The sequence below is a fragment of the Anser anser genome (genome assembly GCF_964211835.1).
Source record: "Anser anser genome assembly, chromosome: 5".
Taxonomy (NCBI): domain Eukaryota; kingdom Metazoa; phylum Chordata; class Aves; order Anseriformes; family Anatidae; genus Anser; species Anser anser.
This window is the reverse complement of record NC_139725.1, coordinates 11,455,308-11,469,539: the sequence shown is the minus strand read 5'-3', so window position 1 is coordinate 11,469,539 and position 14,232 is coordinate 11,455,308. Positions and strand designations below refer to the sequence as shown.

Sequence of the window (14,232 nt, the reverse complement as noted above, 5' to 3'; positions counted from 1 at the left end):
AGAAGTTATAAACACTAGAGAAGTGTGTTTCAGTAGTAGGAGAAAAATACCACTATTTTCAAGGAGAAACTTACACAACTGAAAGGATTTTATGACATGGCTGCCTGTAAAAACAGGGAATAGAATTAATAATCAAGGGTCCCTTTTGGTCACAAGCTTGCATCAGTTCCCATTTTAGAGACCCACCTCTATTCAGTCTTAGCAGAACTATGCTGTACAGTACACCCATTTTTTTCCTTGATGACAGTCACCATTCTAATAGTTAATGATTTTTCATTAATCACTATTCTAATAGTTAATGAATGCTCAGGTTGTGGAAGATAAATGCTTGTGCCTTTGCAATGAGACAACTGAACTCAGTGAACTAGATGACAAATTTCATTTTTATTTGTGGCTAGTAACTAAAACCAAGAGCATGCGTATGAAGCCTGAAGTCAAATGTTTAGAGCATGACAGATTTTTGAAAGGATGCAGAAATGAGGACCTCAAATATGAAATTCCATGATGTTCCTTTAAATAGCCTTAAAAGAGGTATGAAAAGCTACCAATGCATAAAATTAATTGAAACCACTGGTGCTCAGCTACCAGAGAATTTGGCTTAGTCATGTGTACTAGAAACATAAATCTGTGACAATCAAATACTACAATTTAATCAAAAACAATGTTAAATTAAGCATCAGGTTACTTATCTTTATTTTTAAGATAATAAATTTTGAAAAATGTTTCTGCTTCTTTGTTTTTTAAACATAAAGCCCTAAAAGCAACAGTTTAGCAGCCTCAGCACTTCAACTCCAGATAGGAAAAAAATAAGTTCTTTTCTGCACTAAGTGGTTTATGTATAATTATGTCTTAAAGGATAAGTTCTCAAAGTGTGGGCATTTCATACTGGATGCTAATAAGAAACTGCTAGTCTCAAACAGCAGTGACATGTTACATAGCATAGAATTACTCAGAAAAGGTGAGTCTGTGGAACGAGGTACATAGCACAGACACAACCCATTAAGAAGAGTTGTGGCAGGAATTCCACTAGATTCAGCTGAGCTGAGTCTACTTAATTCCAGTGATACCACTGAGAAAAATGGAGAGAACAAAGAGAAGTCTGGACTTTTCTGTTAGTCTTCAACAAGGAGGAAAGAGTTTGAAAACCTAAGAGACTGGTAACTATAAAGTAAGTTAGAACAAAGGTTTATGAGGGAAACTAAACTACCAGATTTATTTGAGGATTGTACTCTCAACTACTTAACCAGGCCAAGGCAAAGCAACAGATAGAGGCCACCCATTCACAAATTAAATAAAATTGTTCTGTTTATCTCCTGTATTCATCAGAACTACACATGTGTCTGAAATACAGATATAAATGCTGAAACTTGATCAGAGACTTACCAATTAAAAGTTAGAGCTACAAATCAAATGAACACTATTGAGTCGCCTGGTTATCATCACTGAAAATCTGCACTTATTGCTGATAATTCACAGAAGAAAAGCATTTATTTTAATAGTAATACCCCATGTCTATTATTAAAAAGAACAATCCTACCTTCAAACCCCTATGATATAGATACTGGACCTCATAACTGGGGTATCAAGTGTCACCAAGTGCTACTATGTCCTAATACAAGTTCTATAACGTTGGAAGATGTAATTTATGTGGTATATCACTGCAATTCCGTCTGTGTAGATTAGTCAAATGTCAATAAATTCTGTTTGCTGTACCTGTGTTAAATATGACCAAGAGTTTAAAATGAGAAAGTAGCATTTAAACATACAATATAATTATTAATGACATAGGGCTATTAGGCATCTAGAGGTTCAACTGAGGTAGTCAAAATGCTTCAGTACTGAAAACACGGGAAAAAGGAACCCTATCATTTTACTCACTGAGACGCTGTGTGAACTTTACTGAAATAGTATGGCAATTTGCAAAGTGCTTCTTCCAGTGAATGCAACTATTTCCACAGCTATTGCCTTCAAAGTCTGCTTGTACTGGTTATTTTCTTAAATGAACCAGTATTTTCCTTGGACATAATGTTTAAAAAAAAAAAAAAAAGAAAAAGAAAAAGAAAAAAGAAAAAAGCTAGCAGAAGCCTCACAGAGCAACAAACCAAACTGGAAAAAAACAAAATCTAAAGCCATGAAGCCATGAAGAACAGAATCTAGAATGCACCATGAAATATTTACCTAAAGGAGCAACAAAAGCATCATCAGCTGACATTTACTTGGGCTTAATACTGCACAATATTACTGCTCAAAGAAAGGAGACTGGTGGATAAATCTTGTGTATGTGAATAGTCTTACTCAGATCAATCAGCACTCTTTTCAGAAAGATGAGTAGCATTTGACATACATGTATTACCATTTTTAAAGGACCCGATTGTGAAATTTTGCTTTACTGAATGATTTCAATAAAATACAAAGTCTTCGCATGGTGTTCCCACACTTACCCCTATTCCCTACACTCAAATATGTGATGTTACCTTATCCACTGTTTCATTCATTATTTGGCTGCTCCATATAGTCTTCCCACTGCTAACCCCATTTTGGATGTCTTTTCTGCTGCTAAATGGACAAAAGTATGAAAAAGCGTATCAAATATATGGAATTAATGTTCCCATGACCTTGTCTTATCTGGAGAAGAACTATATAACACTGCAAAGCCATTTTGGAACAGTCAGTCATCTAGGAGATCCAATTCCAATGCCAGGAGCAGGCCATGTACTTCAAACACAGCACAACAAAATTATGAACATGAAGTTGTTCAGAACTGTAAATTCAGACTATTTGAGCGACACCTGACACTACCCAGGCCCTAATGACTACCAGAGACACCCCTTTTTTTCTGGTTCTGACCTACATACAGAGTGAGAAAATACTCTTGAGAAGAGTGGATGACCCTCAGTCCAGCTCCAGCTGCTGCTAACAAACACCACGCTAAACTACACGCCCCGAGATGCTCCTGGGCCAGGATGAATCCTGGGCTGGCCCCAAAATTCACAAACACACCACAGAAAGTACTGCCTACATCTGCACACTGCTCAGGAAGCTATGGATTGAAGAGCGGGGAGGTTCCTGGATTATATGAAATGCGTTCACTGTTAAAGAGGTTATATTCCTGCAAGCAGTTACAGTATATTCCGGCCACTTGCTCCCTCTTTCCCACCACGTTCCCCTGCTAAGGCCTATTCCCAACCTGGCGTGTGTTCAAAACTGTCTTACAAGTGTAAGGAAGCAAAAGAAAACCAACGTGGCTGGTTTCAGTGTTAGCTTTACCGTTATCAGTGATTATGGAATCATCGATCTTAGAAGCATGATTATTTATCTGCAGGCAGCTTGCAATTTCTGAATGGGTTGCACAAATGCAGTTGCTTTTATTTATATCCTTACTGTCAGAATTTAAGTTTCACTGGACTCATCAGAGTTTGATTTCATTCCAAATGTTTCAGTCACAAAGCACCAGTGGACTCTTTTCAGGGAGGTCTAACAATCTCCTAGATCCTCGTGGCATGAATAAAATTCATTATGACCATAAATTAAGGAAGTTATTGGCAGTAAAACATCCAGACTTCGATTGTTAGGCACCCTTTTCTGTCCTTTCAAGGGAAACTTGTGCTGCTTTTGTAAAGGGAAGGGTTAGTAGCAGTCTGCGGCTATCAATCACCCTCTGCTTAGTTCAGCATTTCATCCAAGTTCCTCCTGATTTTTCTGTAATCCTGGAAGGCAACGCTTGTAAATTTTTCATGCAGCAGGAATCTTAGTATCAAAGCAGGTCCATTTCTGCAACCCATTAGACCCTTCTTCCCTCTAATAATCTGTTCTGTCCTCAGGCTCCTAAAAATCTCCTCTGTATCCATCACTGGAATAGCAAGGCTTGCCTGAAATATCACGACTCTTCACCATTCTGAAACTTTTAATAACTTTGTCTCCAGCGGAACATGCACTTGAGAAGAAAGACCCAGTGCTTTAAAATAGCTTCTCAGAATATATGGTAGATATCAGAATATATGGCAGATATATTAGGGAGAAAGACAGTACAGCTGGTACCATTGGCAAAAAATGCCATGCCTAACAAAAGTCTTGCTTTTCTTCTGGCTTTTCCCATTCTATTTCAGCCTCTTGACTCAATGGACTTAGGTATGTTTCCTATGGCTTTACATTTGTACAGTAATACACTAAAAGTGTAATGGGCAGTTGTTCTGTCATTGCTTTCCTGCTGTTTCCTTTGAAGGGACTGTTTTATATAATAAACTTCCAGCTGATTTTTTTATTTTTTTTTTAACCAGAACTGATAACAGGCAAAAGAGCAGGTAAGTTGTAAGAAAAAAATTGTGCTCATCATAAACCAAACTTTTATTGTGGACAATATACTTCCTAGAAATTGCAATTGTTCTCATTTTCCATCATTTAACTATACACAAAAACTAAATGACAAGCGATAAAGGAAAAACTTATGCTTTCTTACAGGTGCAAAAGTAAGTGTTTCTAAAGAGACACCAAGAGTAGTCTTTATAAAAAGTAGTAACAGTATTTCCAGTTGCTTTAAAACAAAACAAAAACAAAAAAAAACCACAATTTTCTTTGTTATTTTAGAGCATTACAGAACTGATATCTATATTTACAGGAAATTAAAATTTGTAAACATAGTTTACATCAGAGTCCAGTGGTCATTCAACTCTGATAAGATTATGCCATATACAGCCAAAAAACGGAGTCTCAAATATTCCTAGACCGTTTTTAAACAGATCAAGAGTAATTCAAATAGCTTTATTTTGAAACAAAGAAATTCAATCTGTTTCTGAGCAATTCATAAGGAAAGAGAAATAAGCAAAATTCATTAAAGTTACTATTCATTTTATAGTTAGCTTCTGTTTAGCTCTTATTTTAAAAGCTCATGGTGCTTCATTATAAGCAATTTAAACAGATATACTCAACAGAAACTTCTGCAGAGTTCCAAGACTTCGCTTGCACTGGCAAAATTAAATAGACTTCAAACCAGTGTAAAACAGACCTTCCTTCTCCCCTCTTCATTCCTCCACAATAGTGGTTGGTGCACCGGATACATTTGTCACTGGTACAGTAAGAACATAAGGACAAGCAAAAGCTATAAAAATCAAGTTAATAACTTTTTTCCTATGACAGGTCCATCAGATTTGGAATCCATTTCATTCACATTTTAGTGATGATTAAACTTTTTATTCTATTGAATTTCTCATGTAATCTGTCAAGAATTTTGTGGACGCTAATAACCTATCATTGCAAATGTGCATTAATTAAAGGCCTTGTTTTGGCTGAATTGTTACAATCCTGGTACCCTGCAACAAAAGTGAGAACAGCAATGTATTTGCAAACGAGAAGCTAAATATCTTCACACTTGGACCTGGAAAATGCTCTGCTACTTTATTGTAAGGTGTAATTTTACGTGTTTATGTAATGGAAACATACAATACGATTAAATTCTTTTCAGAATGTAGGGGAAAAAGCCAAACTAGAATAGTCCTTTTTATCTGGGCTAAATTTCTGCAATCCATAGTAAATAGTTGCTGTTACACATTTAGTGATTTATTCATCAGCATCACACTGTGAGGGCACTTTGCATCAACACAGACAAAGTAAGCAAGGCTTGCTAGTGTTACTACTTTGCTGAAGAAATACAAGAAAAGTTTAGATTTTATTTACTTAACCTAGTTGGAGGGGAAGTGGGGAGAATAGAGGCATATTATTATACAGCAAGATTTTGTGATTTCCAATATGAAATGAATATATGAACTCCCTACAGAGGGTCTTGCAAGTTATTAAAATAACAGTGATTGAATGTTTTTTCCATATGAGGATTTCCTGTAAATGCTAGACAGTGAACTCAGAGTCTAATTTCTGAGGTTATATTGTTCTGCCTGTCTGGTAATAATTTTATTTTATTTTTGCATTTTATTTACACTTTAAGGCTTTTCCTGAGCTTAGCTATGAGAAGCCAATGAAAGATTCTAATAAAATCTTATATATTTCAAGCTACTGTCCAAAATATTAGATTGAACAACAGAAGATTATCCAAAACTCATCAAGTTTGTTTTATTCTCAGTCCATATACAATGAAGCAGCTACAATAAAACCTGCTAAGGAACAAGGCTGAAGAATCACATCAAGATGTAATCTTATGAAAGATTAAGAGTCTATGAATGAAGATGCAATGTTTATTAAGAATCGGGATAATAAATGGAATTATTCACATACAGGTGTAGAGGTTGAAACTACATTTCAGTGGAGACCATCTCTCCTGTGCAATGCTGATGAATACATCAATATATTCAGTTTAGATTGCCGGGGGAATTGAAAGATATAAACTATTCTTAGAAAGGGTTCAGCACCTTCTAAGACTGCATCTGCATTTTTTTTGGCACAACCTTATTATATAACAGCCTTTAGTTAGACACACTACTAGATTAATTTTTGTCTTGTTTGAATATGATTAAAAACGTAGCTGCAAAATGAAACCCAGTCATGCAGTAACTGCCTGATGCAAGCACGTCCAAGGATTTAGCTTTTCTACATAACCCAGAGGCTACATGGCTACATTGTTAGTGTACGCACATCCTCTGTGAGCTCCTGCATTTTTTTTAAATTTTTATTTTTAAATAATCAAACAAAAACCGGGCCAGTAACTGCTTCTTTGCACAGTGCTCCTGAGGATAATACCAGATTCCCATTTCACAACCCCCTCTCTGACATCTTTTACAACACCACATGAAATACATTGACATATCTCAGAAGTGCATGACTGGCAGGGGACACCCACTAAATCGATGCTCTTAACATAATAGAAGTGTAGCAATTTACTGAGAATATCAATAAGAAAGAACAAGAAACTCACAGCTAAATGCAAGCATTTGCAATCAGGCTACTGTGTGCTTCTATGACACAGCTTTGTTTGTTTAATTAATATATGAGTTAGTTACATTTATGCAAGACCTGTTTGCACGAAACACTGTTTTAAAGTTTTGTTCTATCTTCAATTATGGAGGTGTGATTTGGTGTTCTAGGCTACTTAAAAATTAGTCCCATTACTCCAGTAGTACAAGAAAGGCTGAAACTCTTTCCCCATATGAAGCGGACCAAGCCCATGGAAGTAGGGTATTTGGTGCAAATATCCCCTGTAAAGCACTTCTTTTTCCCCTGTAAAGCACGTCTGTCCCCAGTGCCACCTGCGGTTCCAGGAAATGATGGGGGAGAGACACCTAAGATAAAAATGATCCTGCAAGTCCTCTCTGTCTAGGGTTATTGTTGCTTAAGTGGGAAACCTGCAGATGGGGGACTTTTTGGAAAGGACATGGAGGTCAATCAGAGACATTTTGGTGAAATGTATGGATATAATTTCTCAGAAATTCTGTTAATTCCCCCACATTAACACCATTATTTCTGTAAGGAGGATAAATTTAATAAGGCCCAAGAGCTTAACAAAGAAGCTCTAGAGAGATATGCTGGCTTCCTGCAGGTCCAAATCCTCCAGCCAGTTTTTTTTGCTCAGATTTTTTTTTTTTTTTAATCAAACTGACTGGAAAAAAAAGGGGCAAACTCCTGAGCAGAAATTCATCTGTCTGTCACATTTCACTTGACAGTCCTTGACTTTGCCACTTACCTTGGCTTCTGTTGTAAAGATAATAATGCCTCTAAGCGCAGATGGCAATTGTCTACAGAAGAACCATAGAGCCATACAAGCTGTAATGCACCTGACAGTCTGGTAAAACAGAAAGGAAGAAATTCTAACTTGCAAGAGTTGTGTGGTTAGTACAAATACAGAATTTGTTAAAATAAAACTTGAATTTGGAGAAATTCTCCTTTTACGCAAGAATGGTACCTGACAGTACAAGGAAAATTTACAACTGCTCACAGTATAATTTTTAAATTCTGGTAATAAGTACAAGATTTTCATAAGCATTGATACACTATCTAAAATGTACTAACTTTTCTTAAAAGGATTCTTTTTCCCTTTGTTTCTGCTAATAAACCATCCATCAAGAAAATTTCTACTTATTACTACATCTTCAGCCATCACAACAGGGAGATGAGATGGTAAACAGAGTGAAAGCAGAAGAAATATTTAGTTAAGACCTTCTGCAAAACAATGTATTTCACTTTCCCATCACATCTGTATTTGTTTTTTTTATTTTCGTGTAATAAAATTTACTTGTATTTACTTGTATTTACTAGTGGGAAGTTAATGCTATATCATCATGATAGTTCACATTTTGCATTTTAATGCCAGTAAATGGAATTATTGATAGCAATGTTGAGCAAGGATTTGGCAGGTAGGGAAATGTTCAGCCAACTAATCTTACTTCAGCCTACTGAGTTCTGACACAGCATTGTGTGTCTCTGTGGTTTCATTATCAGTAACAAATTGCTAGGGCTGTGTAAATAGTATGTATCAACAGGATTTAGGGTCTTGGCTAAATCTGAAGGATCTGAGCTATGCAATTAAATGCTAGTCATTTTTGCTAGCGTGGTATTTGTAAATCTTTGTAAAAACTTGGGAAAGTCACATAGTAAGCTAGCTGTCTTTTATTTACTTATTTTCAGCCAGTATTGTGCCCGAGAAATGCGTAATTCTTCTGACAAAGCATAAAAGTAGCATTATGAAACAGCCCCAGTAGCCCTTCTGCTCTACACAACATCGATAAACTTCACCTGAAGTCCTGGGTCAAGACTGGGACATCCCACTTGAAAAGACATGGGAACCCATTTAAGAAAATTCACGCACAAGCACCAAATATAATCAGAATTCTAGAAAATGCACTCAAGGGAAAACAGGAAATACAAGTCTAGACTGTAGACAACTGAGGGGACGGCACCAGGTATTAAAATGCTAACAAAAAGTGGAAGGTAATAAACTGTTCTCCATATTTAATTTGAAAATGAAACAAAAAAACCAACACCAACCAATGGGCATAAATTGAAGCAGACACTTGGCTTATGTACTAAAATGAAGTCTTCTACTGGAAGCTGAGAACAGACCAGAGAAACAGCCAGGAATGGTTTATCTACAGCTAATTAGCTTCCTGTAGTCCTTTCTCAGTCACTTTTTCTTTGCTTATGACTCAATAATATGAACATTTCAAATGATGTTACTCATTTGGGCTTGAAAGGAAAGAATCTTTGCTTCCTTGAGCAGAAGAAAGAGGACTAACACAGAAAGAAGAAAATAGGACAACAGCACAAAGGTGGAGAAACAGGAGTTTCCATTTTCATTATGAAGATCCTCTCTGTCATGAAAAAGAATAAATGCCTTGACCCAATAAATTATCTACTAGGTTACTTATTCATATCATTTGATATATTTATTACCCCCAAAGCATTTACAGTAACCACTCTGGAATAGTGAAAACACACTCATACACAGACCCCACTGCCATCAATTCTGGACCCTATATGCGTCAACAGTGGCAATGATGAGTAACATGCCCTTCCTCCCCAGAAAAAGCAGGCCAGAAACTAGAGTCATTTTCTTCTTCTACAATTCCTGAGCCAAGGTAGGAGACAGAAGCAGCTCTTTGCTTTGTGTGTTTCACAGCCACAGACTTCAAAATGACAATTGATTTTCTAGAAAGAGGAGTCATAAAACTTTTGAAGTTCAGATAGATTAAATCTGCTGCATTTCTTTGAAAAATCAGTTGGCATACTTACAGTCATTTGATTATTCAGACAATTTACCTTTGGTTCATTTTGTACCCTTTTTTCTTTATCTCTTTTTCTTAATTACATATCCTTAGACCACAGCAATTATAACAACCCTATAACTGCTCTCATTATCTCTTCCTTCAAGATCTGCTTTAAATTCTTGCATTTTGTTGAGGTCAGACAAATGACACCATAGTTGTCCAGATCACTATTTTACAGTGCCACACAAAGTTGGACATCCTACGGATTAGAAATCGAACAGAAAATAAACAAGATGAAATGCACTGAGGAGAGCTCAAAAGGGAATATCAGGCTACAATTGAAAACCTTAAGTATTGGATTTGTAAGACTGTAAATTTTCATTCGTGGTCCTGAAACAAAAAGTAGGAATGTTCTAACAGGATTTGCAGACAATGAGCACATAAGAGGTATTGCCAATCTTCGAGAGAATTAATATATCATGTTGTAAAACTCTGAAATAGAAAAGGAATGAAGTTCAAATATACACTGTGCAAGATCAACTTCTGGGCAAAATGCCCAAACTTTTTACAAGTTGGGAACTCAATCTGAAATGCCTAAGGACGAGAATGACTTAGAAAATCAAAAATTACCAAGAAACACAAAGGTGGCTGTAAAAACAGAAAAGGTAGTATCCCTTTAGAACTGCACGTCCTTCGTTACTTTTACAGCACTGGTAGCAATCTACAATAAAGAAGATACCTTACAGTAGCACTGGAAACATTAGTACGATTGGAGCACTGATGAAATTTCACCTAGAATATAGCTTTACAAATAGATAAACTGAATTGAAACAAGTATAAAGGCCTGCTTAGATGGAGAGAGGAATTGAAAGTTTGTTTTGAAGCAGACCCTAAAAAAGACTGACTTGATTAGTCAATTAAAAAAAAAAAAAAGAAAAAGGGGAGGCTGAGCGTTAACATCATTACTTGCCTAAATATATTTCTATCAGTACAAATGTAGATAGGTACAGAACAACTGTGAATAAAATGCAACAAGAAATTAGAAGTTTTAATTTTTGATATAGTCAGATGATGACACAGCCTTCCAGCAGAGAGTGGTGTGGAAGTCCCTGAGAACAGATTGCTTTTAAAAAGAGGAAAAATAGAAATCTAATTAAAAGGTATAGCAATCAGCAGGATAGAAGTAAACTCAGGGCAGATTTAGCACGACAATCTTCTATCTACAAGAGAAATTGATAGCTGTGGTAGAGTGACCATATCACCCAAGCTGGAAGCAAAATACATGGTACAGAAAGGAAGCCAGCAGCAAAGGCAAGAGAAGATAAAAAGAAAATTAGTCCAAATACTTTACGTTTATATAGTGACTTTTCAGGTTTACATGAAGAAAGAATGCATTGGTAACTCCTTGCAACTTAAGCATGTTTCCCCTGTGTAAAAATAATCAAAGTTAGGCCACTCAGATATTAGTTTCACTGAAATAACTGTCAAGACATTGCGACCTGAAGACACAAGACCTACCTACAGCACTACAATGAAATAAATTTTAATTTGCACTTAAATATAAAGAGTTTGACTGCTAAAACTAATTCATTGTGCTTTCTCCTTTGCCTCCATAAAAACTTAATACACTATAGAGGAAAGATAGTGAGATAATGAAACTGCATAACAACTCAGTAAGACTGTTTTAAAACAGCTGGCAATCAAACATGTAAGACAGTATTCTCCTGTTCACAACCTCTAAAATGGACGAACGCTGCTATGTTCATCAAAGCTGCTGAGGAAAAAGAGGGATGAGGAAAACAATGAAAAAAACATGGAAATACAGTGCAAACATTTCTGAGCAAACTACACTTGAAGGAATTTTTCTCCAGATGACATGCACTTGCTAATGCAAGCCATTAAGAGACCGAGGGGAGCACAGTTTTGAGTGACCCTAAACAAAAGCGTTCATTAAACAGCACGTTGATAGATGTGAGTATAAACTGTATGTCAGAAAATCCCCGTGCATCTCAAAAAAATAAACTAGCATAATGCTTGCATGATCTGTCATCAGCTCCATCCTGTAGCTTTTCTAGCATTTTATGTAGTAGAAAATTACAATGCTGATAACTATATTTTTATGGCACTATGTATCACTTTTGTTCTTAGCAAAGAGTCAACCTGTAATAACAAATTGCATTTGATTTTATTTTCAGAATCCTTCTTGTACAACACAATTTACAAGCTTCCCTGTTCTTGGGGATCCTCTGTCCCGTATAGTAATGCAGATACGTGATTGAGTCCGGTAAAGTGATAGATTGCACTGACATACAAAAATAATATTTCTTCAAAAGCTTAGACATTGAAATTTCTAACTCAAGTAATATCATATCATAAATTGACATTATGGAAAAAATAGTGTTTAAGTAAAAATGTTTGCCAGTTCATACTACTGTTTATTATGGCTCATGCCCAAATCTGAATTTGGGAAAATTAAATATGTTGAGCACATTTAAACACTGTTCTCTGTAGGGTGAACAGTGCTGTTTACAGTAAAAATCCAGTACTAAATTATTTGGTACAAATCAGCATAGACACAGTAGCGTTAGTGGAGAAACATCAATTTAAACAAGCAAAGAAACCAGACATTTACACAAACTTTTTCAAGGATATTTCCAAAGTGAAGGTTTGTGAAACAGATAGTGATCATACATATCATGCATGTTTTTGTAAGATTAGTTTTGACATTGTTTTGTTGAGAGAGCAAATGTAAAACTATTAACATTTTTAGTTACTGTTTTCATGGTGGAGATCAATTATTTTTGTAAAACGAGATTTCATGTTACATGTATTTAAAGGTGTCAGGCAAGAATGCATTTACCTAGACAAACATTCTTACTGAAATTCTAATAAATTCAAATAATTGAGCCTTGGGATAATATTAACTTTAATACATAATGAGCATATTGACTGAACACATTTAGCTTTCAGATTTTCCTTGTCTAAGAATTGCACACACGTTGATTTCTCTGTCCATTATTCAGCGAACACCCCATACATACAGAAATAAAGGTGTCTTCCTGATTATAGAAACGTATACACATAATAGAAAAACTCTATTCAATTTAGCTTCTGTGTACAAATACAAGTAATCATTTCAGATATACTAAGTACATATTTAGAAAAGAGCTTTATGTGTGAAAGAAAAATTGCATTTCCAAATTAAGAAAACATACATAATTTAAGAGGTAATTGACCAACAAATGTTGTGTGTGATTCTGTTTAACCCAATTACATATGTCATTTATAAAGTGGGAATATAGCTAAACTCATCATTGCCGAGGCAGTATAAATAGCAATTAAGAACAGTTTAGATGTTTGCCTGCTTTCCTGTAATCTTCCCTTACAGATGTCATAAGAAAAAAGGAGAGGACAACAGTCTTGCTACAAAGTCTAAGCATGAAGTTTCATTTTAGATTTGAGGCATACGCTTCTGAAGGAAGTCCTGCACTCTGCCCAAGAACGATTCAACTGTATAACCACGTCCTTAGGGAACATATTTCCAAGGAAGATCTAGGGGTAATAAAACAGCCATTCATCCTTCAGTACTAGGCACATCGCGTACCGTGCCAATGCTGCCACCTTTCCAATGAGAAAGAAACACAAAGTCTTAACAAATCTGGACATGAAGAATGGCACTGCATTTTGTCCGGTAATATAACAGCCAGCAGCAGCCTGGCTCAATGCTCTTGTGTGGTTTATTCATCAAAACCAAAACAATCTTAACCGGCAAACTTCCACGTTCTGTGCTGTGGCACAGCAGGACATGTAAAAGCTACTGCCCTCGGCTCCATTTCTGTGATAAGCAAAAAGAATACGATAGACAGAGCCCCTCCATATTTAACTGCTGCTTTTTTAACATACTCTAAAATACATGTGATAATTAGGACCGTCCTGAAGTCTTTTGAGTCTTAAGAATGCAGGAACTGAACGTTCATATTACACGTATCTTATATATATATATATGCTCTTATCAATCGCACTTGCACTCTCTGGCCCAGTGAATATCAATTTGCAGCAAATGAAAAAACTCCAAGTGGATAGATAAAAGCAGAAAAAAAGCCAAATTCAACTCCAATTTAAATGTGGCTTTGACTTGGGTTTCTGACATTGCAAGTGAATGTCTTTACTAGAAGGTATTCTCTCCTCATTGCACACATAGCTTAGAAAAGTCTTCATTTAATCCGACTTTGGTATAGAACAACTTATGAGACCTTCAGGAAAGATGCCACAAGTGGACAACAGTTCCCATACATTACTTTGTGAGACAATAGATTGAATGCTGTATTTGCATGTGCAGCAGCCCTGACTTTGCGTTTTCCCATTCCTGGGAGCTGGGTGCATTCACAGATTCACAGATTTCTCTAGGTTGGAAGAGACCTCAAGATCATCGAGTCCAACCTCCGACCTAACACTAAGTACTCCACTAAACCATATCCCTAAGCTCTACATCTAAACGTCTTTTAAAGACCTCCAGGGATGGTGACTCCACCACCTCCCTGGGCAGCCCGTTCCAATGCTTAATAACCCTTTCGGTAAAGAAGTACTT

General features: G+C 36.1%; 1 protein-coding gene across 10 annotated transcripts in view; it reads right to left on the bottom strand.

Annotated features, from left to right (window-relative positions):
• The window catches only part of LOC310900307 (uncharacterized protein), a 178,942-nt gene that overhangs the window by 66,243 nt on the left and 98,467 nt on the right, over positions 1-14,232 (bottom strand). For 4 of the 10 annotated variants that reach the window (XR_014584993.1, XR_014584994.1, XR_014584998.1 and 1 more), the window contains 2 exons: positions 7,625-7,723; positions 4,321-5,062 (listed from right to left, as the gene is read on the bottom strand). The exons of 3 other annotated variants lie outside the window; for them this stretch is intronic. Coding sequence is in view for 4 of the 7 variants with exons in the window: in XM_083838079.1 (XP_083694205.1) it covers positions 5,060-5,062; positions 7,625-7,723 (102 nt within the window). In the remaining 3 variants the exon portion in view is untranslated. Of the gene's footprint in view, positions 1-4,320; positions 5,063-5,330; positions 7,191-7,624; positions 7,724-14,232 lie in introns of those variants that run through there. 3 more of the 10 variants (XM_083838077.1, XM_083838078.1, XM_083838076.1) reach the window with 2 other exon arrangements.